This window comes from Tupaia chinensis, unplaced genomic scaffold, assembly GCF_000334495.1.
Source record: "Tupaia chinensis unplaced genomic scaffold, TupChi_1.0 Scaffold144016_1, whole genome shotgun sequence".
Classification (NCBI taxonomy): Eukaryota; Metazoa; Chordata; class Mammalia; order Scandentia; family Tupaiidae; genus Tupaia; species Tupaia belangeri.
The window spans coordinates 1,447,741-1,465,289 of NW_006203868.1; the positions used below are offsets into that span (position 1 = coordinate 1,447,741).

Below are 17,549 nucleotides of genomic sequence, written 5' to 3' on the forward strand. Positions count from 1 at the left end.
CTTCCGCGCAGCTTTGATTATGTTTCTTTCCTAGTTTTCAATCTTATCTGTCAGGGCCCAGCAGGCACAAGAGCAAGCAGGAGAAATGGTGGCCACACAGACCGATGGCACGTCTGTACCACTCAACTCTCACATGCCCTTGACAGAGACTGCTAGTACGGAGAGGAACCCTTTCAAGATATGAACCTGTTTGCAGTTTTAATGTTTTTCTGAAAAAGCATGGAATGGTTTCTATGTTTCACTGTCTTTTAGTTCATTGTTTTCAAATGGGCCATTTCCACCCTCTCATTTAGAGATATGTTCAAAAGGTAGAAGTGATCACAGGATACCTATAGTAAAGGAGAACCAAGAAGGTCAAATACATTTGGACATCACAGTTTGTTTGTTTTTGAGGGTTTTTTGCTATAGGGCACGTGTGCTCGCCAGAAAGACAGACAGAAATCACCCCCTGGGGGAGGAGGGATGTCCATGCCGCAATCCCTTCTCCTCCATTCTCCTCTTGGGATCTTGGGCACGCACACTCATGCACCTGACGTGAGGTTTAAGCCACCGGGTCCAGCACTCAAACCGCGTTCGACTACATGGGAGTCCAGTGACATAGTCATTACGCCAACTGCTGGTCCCTGGACGTCACAGTTTATCCCATAGTATCTTACAGTGTAATTGACAGCAACTCGTGTAGCAAAAGTTGCTAGTTTTGTCTGATTTTCTGCATCGCCACAATGATTAATTCATGAGTTAATGTGAAAGATACTGAGTATTTTCCACAGATTCTATGAAATGTATTTATATAGTATTAATCAATAGGAAGGATCAAGGCCTTTCTAAGTAATTTGGATTAATTACTTATATTTTCATCTATGTGAGTGGCAAATCTCAGAATAAAAGTATAAATGGACAAGTTAGCAGGCCTGGACCCAGGACGAGTAGTAATGGTTCTCTGAAGTGAATTCCTCCCCCTCCTTGTTTCTATGTACTCGGTGCAGATGGTTCTCCTACCCCCAATTTATGGTGGTTAGACTGACGATCTTTTGATTTTATGATGGTGTAAAAGTGACATCACGTTCAGTAGAAACCAAACTTTGAGTACCCATTAAACCATCCTGTTTTTCATTTTTTAGTACAGTATTTAATTGATTGCATGACCTATATTCAATGCTTTATCATAAAATAGCTTTTGTGCTAGATGATTTTGCTAAACTGCAGGCTAGCCTAACCTATGATGTTCGGTAGGTTAGGTGTACTAATGCATTTTTGACTTAACATTTTCAGCTTTCAGTGGGTTTTCAGGACATAATCCCCTATTAAGTTGAAGATCATGTGTATATTCAAGGTCCTTTGACACTCCTAGACCTGCTACCCAGGTCTTACTCCCCGGCTCTAGGCATACTTCTCCACTCTACTCTCTTTCTGTCAAGGACGGATTTACTTAACCCATAATCATCACTGTTGATAGGTAAAATTAGGCACATTAAAATCTAAAAAGTTTATTTGAGCAAATAGAGGCTCACGAATTGGGCAACTTCAGATCACACATAAGTGGTTCACGGCTCCACTGGGAGAGTGCCAAAGAAAGACAAATACTTGGTTGGATAAAATGGAAAGTCCCCAATTAGAGGTTAGTTGGAGGTTTCCGATCAGCTAAGCTAATCTAAATCGGGTTTTGGTTTGCTTTCTTAGGAATCTAGAATGCCAGAGGTGTCTCAGCCTGATGGTCTCCCAATTAATTCTTTTAACATTACTAAGGACTGATAGGCAACCCAATGTGTTACCTCTCCCAGAAGAAAATGGCAAGTGGGGCCCCCTGTTGGCATGGTAGTTACAGTGGCTGGATCTCACATGGTCAACTGCAGTTCAAACCCCAGACCTGTTGACTTGAGAATCACACTGGGCATGAGTGCATGTGTGCCCAAAATCCTAACAGGGGAGTAGAAGAGAAGAGATTGCAGTGTGACATCCCACTGGGGTTTCTTTCTCACTTTCTCTGTTTCTCTCTTTAGGGTGAGCAGACATGCCCTCTAATACTAATTTTAAAAAGAAACAAAAAGGAATTTGTAGGATTGAAGGCATTCAACGCATTGAGTGTACATTGTGGACATTTAGGCACTAACAAGAGGCAGGTGGAAAAGACTTCTGTGAGTAGGATGTGGGGGGGGGGGGGGAACTACTGACACGTGGTCTCTTTGATTTCAGCATGGACGAATCCTACACTACAGTAATCCATTCATCCTCTTCCTGTTCCTGACGGTTTTCTCCACTGCTACAATCATGCAGTGCTTCCTGCTCAGCACCTTCTTCTCCAAGGCCAGCCTGGCAGCAGCCTGCAGCGGTGTCATCTACTTCACACTCTACCTGCCGCATATCCTGTGCTTTGCCTGGCAGGACCGGATGACGGCTGAGCTGAAGCAGGCCGTGGTGAGGGCCTGGGGTTTCCTCTGCAGGGTCTGCCTGCCCTCTGAGGAAGTCCACTCTGCCTTTTGGTTCAAAGGGTCATATGGTTAAAAGGTTAACATCAGGTTAAAAGGCGCAGTGGCAAGGGGGAGTGGTCTTCATCCTAAGGATCCAACAGTTACTCCTCACTCACCTGCTTGATTAATCTGCCCTGAGAAGTCATTGAAAAACCAGCTCAACTCATGGATCTTTTTTGTTTATCCACAAGAGAAGAAGCAGGCGACTTGTGCTCAGTTTCCTTTTCCTACTATTTGAAGAGTCAGAAAGGAGGAGCTTGCCCCATGACTGAATGTCAAGATGTTTCCATTAATTAAAAGCTTTTGTTTCACTTCAAAAGAGCTTGAGTCAGAGAAGTCCTGCAAGTGTCTTTTACATGCTCTACCAGTGCACGCATAAAGGTTGCAGAAACGAGTTTGCTCAGTCAGGCTCTCTGGCCACAAAGGGACTCTGGAAATTGACTTTTGATTGCGTGAGAGACCTCTTAGTGCCAGATTCCCAAACTAATGGTGCTGTCTTTTAGCTAATTGTTTTCAAATGGGCCATTTCCACCCTCTCATTAACCCAGACTCATCAGCCTCAGGTCCTGGAGGGCGTAGTTTTCCTTGTCCTCCAGAATCGCCCTGTCCCTATGTTATGAAGTCAAGAATGGACTACCACCTTCCTCTCATTGGGGAAAGACCTGACTCGTTCTCACGACTCAAACTTGGCTCCAAAGCTGCCAGGGCATATGCATTTTATTTCTCATGTTAAATAAGAAATTAATTGCTGCCATTTATTTTAAGCACCCAGTTTTCTAAAAGGATCACAATAGGTAGTGGTAAGAAATCCTTATGACTCAGCCTGTGGGCAGAGCTGGGCTATTTTAGTAATCACTGGGTAGACGGATGGTTCTTTGAGGACACAGCTAGCTCGCTGGGTATGTGGAACCACCAAGGAACTTTGTAAGTCTGGCAGTTTTGTGGACCAGGTCTAGACTGGGGCCAGGATTTGAACTGTGGTCATGGTATCTAGCTTCCTTAACCACTAGGCTATGGGGCAGATCCAGTCTGAGATTTTTTTTTTTTTAACGTAGTGGTCATTGAGAGGTTATGAGAGCATCTCCTACCTACCCCCCAAACCTGGCCTAGGAAACTGACACTGTGGTAGTCCCTTCAACTGGAAGTCTCTCACAAAGCAGCTCAAGTTAGCTTCTTTGTTCTGCTCAGAACTGAGTTATCTTAAGAAAGAGGTAGAGGCCCAGCATGGTGGTACAGGCAGTAGCATACTGATCTACAGTGCTGGAAGCCATGTGGCCAACTGCAGTTTCAGAGCCCAAGTCACCCTGAAGCATACCAGGTGCACGTATACCCAAGATCCTGATTAGCTGGAGGGCCGGAAGGAGTTCTCAGTCTGAGGAGACCCTGTCAAAGGTGTCTGTCACTCTCTAGTACTCTCTTATGCAAAAGGAGGAAAACAAACTTTAAAAAAAATAAATAAAGAGGTAGGAAGAAGGGAAAAGGTAGGAAGGAAAACATAAGAACCTTTGGTCCTTTGGTGTGTTATACTACGTGGTGTTTGTCATCCCCATCACATTGAACAGATGAGACACTTCCAGTGAGTATTGGGCAGGGGTCCTGAGGACTGAGAGGCATTCCCAGAGTTCTCTAGTTGTGGGAAGGCTGCCTGAACCCTTCTCTGAGGTGGCCTCCTCCCTACCCTGTGGGCCTCTGGGTACTATTTGGTCAGACAAAAGACCCTCTGCTTATCCTCTGTGTCCTCCTTGCCCCCTGCAGAGCCTGCTGTCGCCTGTGGCATTTGGGTTTGGCACTGAGTACCTGGTTCGCTTTGAGGAGCAAGGCCTGGGGCTGCAGTGGACCAACATCGGGAGCAGTCCCATGGAAGGTGACGACTTCAGTTTCCTGATGTCCATGAAGATGATGCTCTTCGATGCTGCTCTGTACGGCTTGCTTGCTTGGTACCTTGACCAGGTGTTTCCAGGTAAGTGCCTCCCTCCTTGGGATACAGGATTCTTTAGATTCCCAGTCCTTTCCCATTTATCTTTTAGTTTGTACTCTCAGAACCACCATTTGAAATTTAAATCTAGAAGTCAAAAGCTATGAAAAAAATCCTGCTGGCTCTAAAAGCTAATCCCAAATCTGACCTCCTCACCACCTCTACTACCTTCCCTGTCTAAACCCCCTTCACCATTACCCCTACTGGCCTGTTCACCGCACTGTGTGCAGAACCTTCCTGAATCTATGTCAAATGGTGTCAGTCCTCCTGTTCAAATGTCTCCAACGGAGTTTCCTCCCATCCAGAGTAAAACCCAGCGTTCCAACCCTGGCCTACAAGATGCTTCATGATCTGGCTTCCAGCTATCTTCTCCAGCTCATGTCTTTTCTTCTCCACACAAGTCCCTGCTCTAGCCGCATGGCCTCGTACTTCCCAAGTACGTCTTTCTTCAGGGCCTTGGCGCCTGCTGTTCTTGCTGCAGGAGTATGTTTCTGTGCCATCCCACCCAGGCTTCAGGCTTACTTCCTCCCTTTGTTCGAATATCTCCTTATTGCTGGGATCTTTCCAGGCTGAAGATTCCAGGTATCTATCACTATATAAAAACACCTCCTGTCCCCTTACCCTGCTTTATTTTTGGAAACATCTATCACCATCTGACATGAGGTATCTTCATTTATTGACTCAGTACCTTTGGTAACGTGAGCCCCTAAGAGTAGGCACATGGCCTATTTGTTACTGTGATAGTCCCAGTGCCCAGAATAGTGCCTGACATTAGGTGGACCTTGACCATATATCTAACTAATCTGCAGCATGGAAATCAGTCCTTGAATCAAAATTGGCTATTTGCACAGTTTTATGTTTACTTTTGTAGGAAATAATGTTTTCCTTCAAATTAGCATTCCCTGTTAATTAGATAAGTTCCGTCTCCATTCAAATGGTCTCTGAGCCACCTAGTAATCTCCCTATGCTATGATGGTTGGGCCTGGTCCTTGATGCTGTGGCCAAGAACAGGCAGAGGAGAAGGAGGCTGGACTGGGTCCCTGAGAGGGACACACTCATGACTCTCAGATCATCTCGGGGCAGCCTTGGTTGGCAGAAATAAATAGGCAGCAACTTCATATAGAAGAAAGATCACTAGACTGAGCCAGGATGCCCGTGTTTGAATCCTAACTGCATGAGTGTATTCCTTTCCTAGGACTAACCACAACCAAGTGACTTAAAACAGTAGAAGTTTATATCTCACAGTTATGAGGGTTAAAGCCTAAGTCCAAGGTTTTGGCAGAGCCATCCTTCCTCTGAAACCTTTAGAAAAAGGATCCAACCTTGCTTCATTCCAGCTTCCAGTAGTTTTGTGGCGGTCGGGCATTCCTTGGCTTGTGTTGCATAGATGCATCACTCCAATCCTCATGGACACATGGCATTCTCTGAGTGTGTAACTGTCTTTTTTTTTTTTTTTAAGAGGTTTTTGCATGTGCCCGCCAGAAAATGGAGAGAAAGCGAGAAATCACCCCCGGCCTCCGGGGGGGGGGGGGGGGGGGCACAATCCCTTCTCCTCCATTCTTCCCTCGGGATCTTGGGCACACACACACATGTGCCTCGTGTGAGTTTAAGCCACCAGGTCCAGGACTAGAACCAAGGTCGACTACATGGGAGTCCAGCGACAGAGCCATTACGCCATATGCTGATCCCAGTGTGTATCTTCTTTACATGGTTGTCTTCTTACAAAAACACCAGTTGTATTGGGTTAGGGGCCCACCCTACTTCATCTCATCTTAACCAATCATATATGCAATGACCCTTTTCCAAACAAGGCCACCTTCTGGGTTAGGATCCTCATGGATTTTTTTCTCCGTAACCACTACGCCATGGGTCTAGTCCCCTACACTACTTCTGATGCTAGATGTGTTTTCTTCTGACGCCAATTAATTCTATGACATCAGCGGGGTGTCGGTTCAGTTTTGACACTATTGAGAAGTATTCCAGCCTCCAGGCTCAGTCCCATAAGACACTCCCACTTCAAATGGTGGTGTCCAGCCTCCCCATACTTCTGTCCAGTCATCTACAAATTTGGGGGCTCCACGTCCCTCCCACCAGTTCAATAATTAGCTAGGATGACTGATGGAACTTAGAAAAGTACTCTACTTACAATCACAGTTTTATAGAAAAGGACACAAATCGAAAAGAGCCAAAGGCAAGAGATGACTAGGGTGTTTCCATTCCCTCTCTGGCCGCTCCCTTTCCCCAGCACTTTGATGTGTTTACTTAACCTGGAAGGGTTCTGCTTCTTATTGTTCAAGAGTTGTTATAACCCAATCTCCAGCCGTGCCCACCCCCCACCCCCTGCAGGTTAGAGGTTGAGGAAAAAGATTCTTCTCTTCTCTTTGTATGTTTGGTCTTTCTGGTAACCAGTCCTCAGAGGGGGCCCTAATAATGTCCCTGCCCCATGTGCCTTATTAACATAAATTTAGGCATGGTGGTTGAAAGGGGCCCATTATAAGTAATAAAAAATGCTCCAGGGACCAGCAGATGACATAATGATTACGTTGCTGGACTCCCATGTAATCAATCACAGTTCAAATCCCGGACCCAGTAGCTTAAATACACACCAGGCATGTGTGTGTGCATGCCCAAAATCCTGAGAGGGGAATAGAGGAGAAGGGATTGTGGTGTGGCCATCCAGCCAGGGAGTGATTTCTCGCTTTCTGTCTCTCTGGCAAGGGCACACGACCTATAGCAAAGCAAAGCAAAACAAAACAAAACAAAAAACTCTCTTAAAAAGAAAAAAGCTCCTATCACTCAGGAAATTGCAAGTATTGTGAGAGATCTGTGCCCTGTACAAGAACTGGGAATAAGGATCAAGCATATTTTATGTTATATCAAAAGACCAGGCATATTTCGTGTTGTAACACAGACCCAAACACATGTTTTTTAGAGGGAACATAATTCAACCCAGCGGCATGGGTGGGAGCAGGACACTTGAACTTGCTCGAATTTTTTCTATCTCACCAAGTCATTGAAAAGAGATACAATAAGTAAAAAATTAGTTGTATTAAAATTGAAATTGAGCATAATCCTAGAGCTTTATTTCAGCCAAGCAAAAGCTTTCATTTGTACATCAATTATTTGCTGAGCAGCACCTGTGAGTAAGGCTCAGTAGGTCCGGGTTCAGGGATAGAGTGGTAAAAGTGATGGGCCCAGGCCTGCCTCACTCGAGGACAGTCTAGTGGTTTCATGCCAGCTCCCTCAGGGCAGGGCTGGATCTATCTTTCCTACTACCCAATCCCAGAGGTGTCATGAAATATGTGACAACCATTAAAAAAGCAGATAGTGTTTGCCAAAATCAAGACTGCAGGGAACAAAATTTGCTAAGAGAACTACACCAGAAATATTGGAGTCTTTCTTGTAGCCCAGATGGATCCAGTAAAATGGGTTAGGACGGTCAAGTGGGGAGGGTGGACTGTTAAGAATAGTGATATTATGGGACCAGCAGATGGCATAGTGGTTATGTCGCTGGACTCCCATATGGCTGACCATGGTTTGAGTCCTGGACCTGGCAGCTTGAAACTCAAGCAGGCCGCATATGCATATGTGCCTGAAATCCTGAGCGGAAAATGGAAGAGAAGGGATCGCAGCGTGTCCATCCCCTCAGGGACTGATTTCTCGCTTTCTGTCTCTCTTTTTCTCTCTCTCTGTTTCTCCAGCGAGCACATGTGCCCTATAGCCATATTAAAAAAAAAAATAGTGATATTAGAACCAGAATAATTGATAATTGTGTTGGAATTCTACATTTCTATGATTAATTAGCTGTGATCTAGGGCAGATGGTTCAAACTCTGGATGCCTCCCGTTTTTTATCCACAAGAAAAGTATTACTACCTATCTCCTAGAGTTATTTTGAATATTAAATTAATTAACACATGGCAAGTGCTTACAGCAATGCCCACCACAGAAAGAGTATCCAACAAATATTAGTGTTTATCATCCTTACTATTATCTGGCAATTAGTGAAAATGGACATTATTTAATTATTGACTGAAATGTTTTCTTGGCAACCTAATGTCAACCAAGATATTCTACCTCAGGAGTGCTGATAACACAAAAATATGACCTTTTGGGTTAAAACATTGAAAGAAGTAGTCTTTATGGATAGCCGTTTAATGGTTTCTGAACTATAAATATCTGTAATTACTCTTTGAGGTCCAGCTAGATAAGATTTAGATCTTATAGAATCATGGCAAGGAGACACAGAGAAACTACTTAGGCTTTGTCTCTTTATTTGCCTATTTTTAGGGGACTATGGAACCCCACTTCCTTGGTTCTTCTTTCTACAAGAGTCTTATTGGCTTGGAGGTGAAGGTGAGTTATTAAGTATTGAATTTTTAAAAACTTAATGCTAAAAACTAGCTCCCTGGGCCATGCACAGGAGGTGTGTGGGTTGCAGAGGTGACCTTTCACATCGTGTGATTGCTGATAAGGCAGCTGCCCCCTGGAGGCTCTGCCCCTGCAATGCAGCATCACAGACTCCGGGAACCCCCTTGTCTTAAGGGTCAGAGGGAGTAGCTGAGAATTGATAAACTCTTGTGTCCTGCATAGCTTGTCCCGATGGATTATGTCACCCTACTAAAAGAATGTCACACCACTTCAGGGTTCAAATTACTTTTGCAAGTTTTTCATTTAGCAGAGATCCAGGGAATCGAAAACGAGCCTTTGCATCTGTCTCCTGCTGTCTCTTCTTGTCTTTTGAGTCCTCTCCAGTTTTTCAAAATAAAAATTAATTCATTCTCCCAAGATGAGGTCTCATCCAGAGACTGAGAAAGAACTATTGATCATCAAGGCAGATACTCTCAACTCTTCTGGTATTAATCTTTCTTGTGATTGAAGAAGGCTACAAGGGCATTTGCCCACCATGCACTTAGGTAAAATTTACCTTTCCTACTGAAAAAAAGAGGAAGCCTGACGTTTGAGAAATGAGGATAAGCACAGACTCTTTTTGAGGTCTGAGGGAGTCAAAATTCTGGAGCTAAGAGCTAGGGACTCCCCTAGAGTTCAGAGGTTCTAGAAGCAACAGAAATTAACGTTCCAAGCTGTTGTTCGCCTACCCCCTTTTTGCTTAATATTATTGGTCCTGCACCAGGATTTACCCTTTGAGCACTAAGACAGATTTTTCTTTCTCTAGGAGTTTAGTCTAGAGGTCTTAAAAGACTTGGGCCAGGTTTCTTTGTTTTTGTTTTTAATGGTTGAAACAAGTAGCACTTCAACAGCTACGTTCTTTTTTTTTTTTTTTTCCATTATATTGGTTTGTCCATCTTGTCTCTCTGTAACTTTAAAACTTCTACTATAATGAAATTGTAATCCCATCATAAATGGAAAATTTCAGCCCAGGAGTGTGTTCCTGAGTGCTTTTAATGTCAAAGCAGATACTTGCATATAAGACTTGTAGGCCTTTTTCTCTGTTTACAATCCCAACAGACATTCTGCCTCTTGAGGAAAAAAAAAAAAAAAGACAAATGTGTCCCTTCAAAAGTGAATCACATATATTTTTGCTAACAGAGCCACATTTTTTTCACCTTTCTCATGGGCTAGACTGAAAGAGATTCCTAAAATTCTCTAAAGTCAGAGAAGACTGAGTTTCTTCTCCTAACCCCTTCCTTTCACTGATGAAATAAATGGACCCAAGAGACATCCAATACCTTGTCCAAGTTTCCACTGGTCCCTTGGGACAACATCTGGAACTCAGACACAGATTTCCTGGCAAGGAGCTCACTCCAATGGCTCAATTCTTCAGAGGGATATTTCCCTTGCTATTTTATTACACATTAGTGCAGTATGATAACTAATAAAGCGATCCAAGGAATTGTGGGGGAATCATGCAAACATCCTGTAGGGAGCAGAAAAAGAAGTAGTAGAGGTGGCACACAGCTGGTCACCAGGCCCATTACCTGCTGTTGCAAGTACTCCTGCAAACCTATAGGGGGCGGCATGGACGGAAAGCCCCGGCTGGCTGCTGCTCTAATACCCGCCCTGTTCACGGATGTGCACTTGAGGCCAAGAGCCCTTAGCTGCTTGGCAACAGTGGTTCCCTCCTGGCCCTACTTTCCTGTCTGGCTGGCTGGTCCAGCTTCTTTTCCCCTTCCAGGATGTCTTAATATCCTTTTAAACCAAATGCCAAATTTACAAAAAAAAAAAAAAAAAAGTGTTGGGGACGGCGTGATTTTACACTACACTTCGCAGTTGGTCTAAGCCGGTACCTCTACTAGGCTGCACCCTGGTGTTAATTCTAGATACCTGAATGCCCACATAGGTGGATTTCTCAGGGAAGCCATTTCTCAAGCTGTATGTTATTGATAAGCTGGTTGCCATCAGACCACCTCGAATGGACTTTGACATATCTGGATTGGAATGAAAAGCACCAGTGATGGACTGAAACACACCCATTGCAAATCCAGTCTTGGTTTCGTTACTCTGTTTTTGTGCATCACGGTCTCTGCCATGGAGGGCCCCGCCTGGCACGTAAGAGGATGAGGTGAAATTCTCCAGGTCTGAAATTCTGGCTACAAAACTCCCTCTGGGCTTGGCAGTGATGCACAATCGTGCTTGGATACTTCACAGACCAGCCACAGGTCACAGGATGGGGGCCCTCTGGATGGACTGGGCTGGGCCAGGCCCCTCAGGGGATGCTGACTTGGCCTGCTGAGGGAGCTCTGTCTCCCCACTGCTAGGAAATTCACTTGGCTCCTTGGCCTCTCCCTTCCTTTCTTGCCTTGCTGGTTCTCACCTCTCACTGGAGACTAATGCTAGCTTTGGTTGCTGCAGGGTGTTCAACCAGAGAAGAAAGGGCCCTGGAAAAGACTGAGCCTGTAACTGAGGAAATGGAGGATCCCGAACGCCCAGGAGGAATGCATGGTAAAAACCCAATAAAGAAAGCAAAGCAGAGGTGAGGAAAGGGCTCTGACCACTGAAAGGCCGGAGCAAAACACCTCCTGACTGGTGAAATGGAGACTGGCTCTATTGACAACTGTTAAACCTGATCCTTTCTCAAGGGTCCTGCTGCATGTGCGCAGAGTGAATGGTCCAGCCAGACATTAACACATTTTTCCTGGAGAAAGCAAACCCCAAGTATGTAGTGTGTTTGTGCCCTTGTTAGGCAAACCCCAAGTGACTTACACAAATGTGCTGACTTCCGAGGATTTAGCTAGAACAATAACTTGGGTCACTGGGACTTCAAGCGGATATGAGCTATAAGGAAAGACAAAAATAAATGCTTCTGTGCACTGGGGGAAAGAGAGCCTAGTGGAGCTCACCGCACTTCACTTGTGGTTTGCAAATCTGGAAGCCCATTCATTCAAGCCATCAAAAAAGCCTTTCCTGACCGTGGAAGTCACCTGAGACTTCCTGAACTGGTGGACCGGGCGTATAAGTGCCGTATCCCTGGTTTTTGCTCCTGAAACATTTCTGCATCCCTCCCAAGGTTTCTCATTCCCTAAGCATATGCCTTTCTCTGTGGGTGCTACAGTGCTTGTACCACCGTACTCTGGTTTAGAGAGACAGAGCATCAGGCCTCTGTGCCTCTGGCCCACTCCAGGTGCCATTTCAAAGCTGAGGAAAGAGGCCCTCAGTCCCTCACAGAGCTGGTTTACAATTAGCAGCATTGCTAGAAGACCCTCCTCCCAGAGTGGAATGACAGAGCTGAAACCAGGAAGCGGGGGACTAGTTCCACCTCAGCTATAGGCAAGGCTGGGAGGTACAAATAGAAAAACCAGTGGGGTTTTTGTTGTCGTTATTGTTACAATACCACACAATGATAAAGTTGTCTCACAGAGGGTGAACTGAAGCAGAGAGAGGCTGGGGGTCAGGGAGAAGTGGTGACCATGTAACCTCCAGGCCTGCCCTGCAGCAGTGTGAGAGTGCAGGGAGGGGCAGGGTATGAGAGACAGTGACAAGGAAGAGTCAACCGTCCTACCCAGGTAACTGGAAAGCTCTGGCTGTCTAAGGAGCAAGAGGTCAGCTTTAGTCAATGTTCAACCAGATTTGAGCTGAGATGTCTAGGAGGTGGGTCCAAGGAGTAGACATGGGTGAGTCTAGAGGAAAGTGTGGTTTGGGGAAGAAGATGAGGAGCCTAAGCTGCTGTCAGGAATCCGTGAGGAAATGATCAGTAAGCTATTGAAATCAAGGGCCTGGGGCTGACTGAGCTTAGTATCTCTGTGTAGACAGTGAGGCACTATGGTGAGCATAGTCCTGGGTTTGAATCTTAATTCTGCCATTCATGAGCTATGGGACTTTGATAGACACTGGATTTCTCCACTCCTCACCTATAGAAATATAAAAATGGGTATATCTATCCATGGGGCCATCCAAAGGATACAATAAATAAATAAAGCACTTGAAACAGTGCCTGGCATATACTAAGTGCTAACTAAAACTCTTTGATACTGTTTTCACCATTATTACTCTGCAGTCTTCCTTACAATGGTCATGGCTGAAGCCATGTGGTAGGTGACTTTATAGACAGAAGACGAAGGCCTGAAGAAAGAGCCTTGAGAAAGCGTACTGGGAGGCATTGTATTTACATCATGTTAATTTTTTCCTCCAAGAATCCTTCTTTGAACGTGAGCTTCCAGGATTGGTTCCTGGAGTATGTGTGAAGAATCTGGTAAAGAGTTTTGAGCCGTATGGTCGGCCAGCTGTGGACCGTCTTAACATTACCTTCTATGAGAACCAGATCACCGCATTCCTTGGTCACAATGGAGCAGGGAAAACCACTACCTTGTGAGTTTTCTGGCAAAGAGGCTGGATTGCCATGCTGTCCCGGCATTCCCTGGCATTGTTCTTTCCCCACTAGTGGCTATCTCCTTTTTCCCACTAACTTCAGTGGCAAAATTGTACTCTATATTTGTGGTATACAAGAATTTACGAAGTGTGTTGCAGTACTCAAAGCTCGCTTACATATGTTGTTTTATGGGACTCGCCAAAGAAACTCAAGAGAGAGGTGGCCTAAGTTTATTGACCCATTTGTGTGCCAGAGAAGTGGACATTAAAAGAGTTGAAGTGTGGGGCCATCAGGTGGTGCTGTGGTTAAGGTGCTGGACTCCCAAGTAGTTGACTGCTGTTTGAGTCCTCAACCTGAAGGTTTGACACACACAAGGGGGACCAGCAGTTAGTGTAATGGCTATGTTGCTGAAGTCCCATGTAGTCAACCCTGGTTCGAGTCCCAGACCCAGTGGATTAAACTCACGCAGGGTGTGTGTGCATGTGTGCCCAAGATCCCAAGAGGAGAATGGAGGAGAAGGGATTGCGGTGTGGCCATCCCCCCTGGGGGGTGATTTCTCGCTTTCTCTCTCTCTGTCTCTCTGGTGAGCACATGCACCCTATAGCAACCTCCCCCCCCCCAAAAAAAAAGAAACTCACTCTAGGCACACATGTGTGTGTGCCCAAAAATCCCATGAGTAGAATGAAGGAGAAGGGACTGCAGTGTACCCATGCCCCCTGGAGGGTGAGTTCTTGCTTTCTGTCTCTCTGTCTCTCCAGGGAGCTCATGCACCCTATAACAAAAACCTCTCAAAAAAGAAAGAGAGAGAGTTGAAGTGACTTTCCCGAGGCCGAGTTGTAGTGGGTTAGCAGGGCAAGAGCCAGGTCCTCCCAGCACACCACAACTGCCTCTTGTTTCTAACACGCTGAGGCCTTTATCCCCCCCTCAACCTCTCCGGCATCACCGTTGTCCATGGTGATAAAGTCATGATCCTCATCCTCACATGCACAGGGTCGGAGAGTACTATTTACATTCCAGGAGCATTCCTGTTTCTATCAATAATTAGGCAGGCTTCAACGTCAACAAGGGACCTTGGAGAACGTAAAAAAAGGATGCAGTCTCGAGAAGGGCCTGTGGGCTAACAGCCTCGTGACTGAATGCCAAGTTTAGGGACGACCAAAGGCTCTGTGTGGACCTTTCACCTCAGGAGACTCCCTCACTTCTCCGAGGGGCCTGAGCGCCATCTGCTGAGAGAAGAACCCAAGGAGTAGCAGATGCAGATCTCTCAGGGGACAGTGAACTCCTGTGATCCGATCTCTTACTCTCTTGGTTTCTTGCAGAGCCCCAGGAAGGAACAGCAGTGTGTACACCCTGCCCTGGAATGTTCTCTAGGGTGGTTCAGTGTGAATGGAATGTGGGGCTGGTGCCATTAGGTTTGGTTCTGTTTCCCTCTAGTGGTTGATCAGAGGGAAGATTAGAAGATTTCAGCTCCTAAATCCAAGTTCAGAGAGCCCGAGATTACGTCAGAAGGCAGGGACAGGGCCGGTGTGATGTCTACAACGATTTGCTTTCTCTCCTTGTTCACTAATAAGGTCAGAGAGCTCCACGCACGGTCCCAGGGCTCTTCAGAGGCAAACACGTTACTTCAGCCATTGGCGAAAGGCAGCTTCGGGGGCGGGGGGCAGGGAGTGGGGTTATAGCACGATGTTGAATAACATTAACGTTTAGTTTTATTTTATGCTGGCGCTATTCTAAGGGCATTACATGTATTAACTCACTTAATCCTCGCAACAACCCAAAGGGGTGGGAGTCATTGTTTTCTGTTTAACACACACACACACACAAATGAAAAACAAAACAAAATAAAAAAAAAAATACTGCTTTTGGGCTTTTAATGTTTTGGATCCAAAGATGATATTGTTGGTAAGCCCCCCACCTGGCCTCCACCCGTTAGCCACTAGCTGTACTTTGACTGCTACAAATGCCTGGGCTTCTCCCCATCAGGACCTCACTATGGGTGTGGTAATGGCAACACCCAGATTTTTAATATCTGCTGCTCACCCGGCAGGCAAAGCATGGAGCCCCGCCCTGAACACCTTTTTGTTTCTTTGTTTTTAGTTTTTCATCATAGGGTATGTGTGTTTGCCAGAGAGACAGAGAGACAGAGAAAGACAATGAGAGGTAAAGTGAGAAATCACTGCTTCCCTCAAGGAGGATGGCCACACCGCAATCCCTTCTCCATTCTCTGTCTGAGATTTTGGGCACTCATGCACACACGTGCATGCACACACACAAGCCCAGAGTGATCTTCAAGCTGCCAGGTTCGGGACTCAAACTGCAGTCGGCCACGTGAGAGTCCAGCACCTGAGCCACCATGCCACCTGCTGGCCCCCTGAACACCTTGAAGAGAGCCCCTCTGGCACCAGGCACTGTGAGGGCTGGTTGGGATACCCGTGTCTCCAAGTGAGCGCTCTTGACCGAGAATCCCAGAAGCCCATTACTGCAGGCCTGGGGGCACTAAGAAATAAGTAGAAACAAAGAAAAAAGGCAGATGTGATCCTCTGTGTGAGGGCCTGGTACTAAACATTCTACGGGGGACTATTGGTGCCACAGCTAATAACGATTCGAGTTCGATCCAGGGCCCTGGCAGTAACCACAGGGAGAGTCCTCTCTGGTCCTGGTGTGGGTGCTGCCTCTCAAGGTCCTTCTCAAAGGCCTCCTCTCCTGTGGTTGCAGGTCTATCCTGACAGGGCTGTTGCCACCAACATCGGGGACTGTGCTCATTGGGGGAAAGGACATTGAAACCAGCCTGGACGCGATCCGGCAGAGCCTCGGCATGTGTCCACAGTACAACATCCTGTTCCACCAGTAAGTAAAACAGCAATGGAGACACCAGCCCCACCCCCATGCCCTGGCCTCACCTCTGCCTCTCAACACACATGTTCTTTCTTTTCTTTTTTGAGAGAGGTTTTTGCTCTAGGGCACGTGTGCTCGCCAGAAAGACAGAGAGAAACAGAGAGATAGAAGGCGAGAAATCACCCCCAGAGGGGATGGCCACACTGCAATCCCTTCTCCTCCATCCTCCTCTTGGGATCTTGGGCACACACGAACACGTGCCTGGCGTGAGTTTAAGCCACCGGGTCTGGGACTCAAACCACGATTGACTCAATGGGAGTCCAGCAACATAGCCATTATGCCGTCTGCTGGTCCCATCTAAATACATTCAAAGTTTAAAGGAAAAGCAATTTCAACCAAGAATAGTGTACTTGGCAAGATTATCCTTCATGTGGGAGGAAAAGACAAGAACATTCTCAGATAAACAAAACTTGAAAGAATTTATCAGCACCAGACCAGATCTCCAAAAAATTCTCAAGGGAGTACTATATCAGGGAAATTAAATACAGCCACACTGAAATAAGTGTTCAAAAACTAAGAAAATGGCCAACTTAATCATAGGGACAAGTTTGGAGTTGAATATTACAAACCAGGATTTAATCAGGAAAATCGAACAACCACAGAAGATAAAGTACATGAGACTGATTTGGTGAAATAGAATTTTATGACTTTTGACTAAAACATTGCTGATTTTCTTCTAGGTTTGGTTCTGTTTCCCTCTAGTGGTTGATCAGAGGGAAGATTAGAAGATTTCAGCTCCTAAATCCAAGTTCAGAGAGCCCGAGATTACGTCAGAAGGCAGGGACAGGGCCGGTGTGATGTCTACAACGATTTGCTTTCTCTCCTTGTTCACTAATAAGGTCAGAGAGCTCCACGCACGGTCCCAGGGCTCTTCAGAGGCAAACACGTTACTTCAGCCATTGGCGAAAGGCAGCTTCGGGGGCGGGGGGCAGGGAGTGGGGTTATAGCACGATGTTGAATAACATTAACGTTTAGTTTTATTTTATGCTGGCGCTATTCTAAGGGCATTACATGTATTAACTCACTTAATCCTCGCAACAACCCAAAGGGGTGGGAGTCATTGTTTTCTGTTTAACACACACACACACACAAATGAAAAACAAAACAAAATAAAAAAAAAAATACTGCTTTTGGGCTTTTAATGTTTTGGATCCAAAGATGATATTGTTGGTAAGCCCCCCACCTGGCCTCCACCCGTTAGCCACTAGCTGTACTTTGACTGCTACAAATGCCTGGGCTTCTCCCCATCAGGACCTCACTATGGGTGTGGTAATGGCAACACCCAGATTTTTAATATCTGCTGCTCACCCGGCAGGCAAAGCATGGAGCCCCGCCCTGAACACCTTTTTGTTTCTTTGTTTTTAGTTTTTCATCATAGGGTATGTGTGTTTGCCAGAGAGACAGAGAGACAGAGAAAGACAATGAGAGGTAAAGTGAGAAATCAC

General features: G+C 45.8%; 1 protein-coding gene across 12 annotated transcripts in view; it reads left to right on the plus strand.

Moving 5' to 3' along the window:
- Positions 1–17,549, plus strand: part of ABCA4 (ATP binding cassette subfamily A member 4) — a 79,102-nt gene that overhangs the window by 5,832 nt on the left and 55,721 nt on the right. For 9 of the 12 annotated variants that reach the window (XM_014583050.2, XM_014583048.2, XM_014583046.2 and 6 more), the window contains exons 4-9: positions 2,194–2,415; positions 4,224–4,428; positions 8,733–8,798; positions 11,256–11,345; positions 13,034–13,208; positions 15,925–16,056. In XM_014583050.2, the coding sequence (XP_014438536.1) occupies positions 2,194–2,415; positions 4,224–4,428; positions 8,733–8,798; positions 11,256–11,345; positions 13,034–13,208; positions 15,925–16,056 (890 nt within the window). Of the gene's footprint in view, positions 1–2,193; positions 2,416–4,223; positions 4,429–8,732; positions 8,799–10,788; positions 10,966–11,255; positions 11,346–13,033; positions 13,209–15,924; positions 16,057–17,549 lie in introns of those variants that run through there. The other 3 variants (XM_014583045.2, XM_014583044.2, XM_014583051.2) reach the window with 3 other exon arrangements.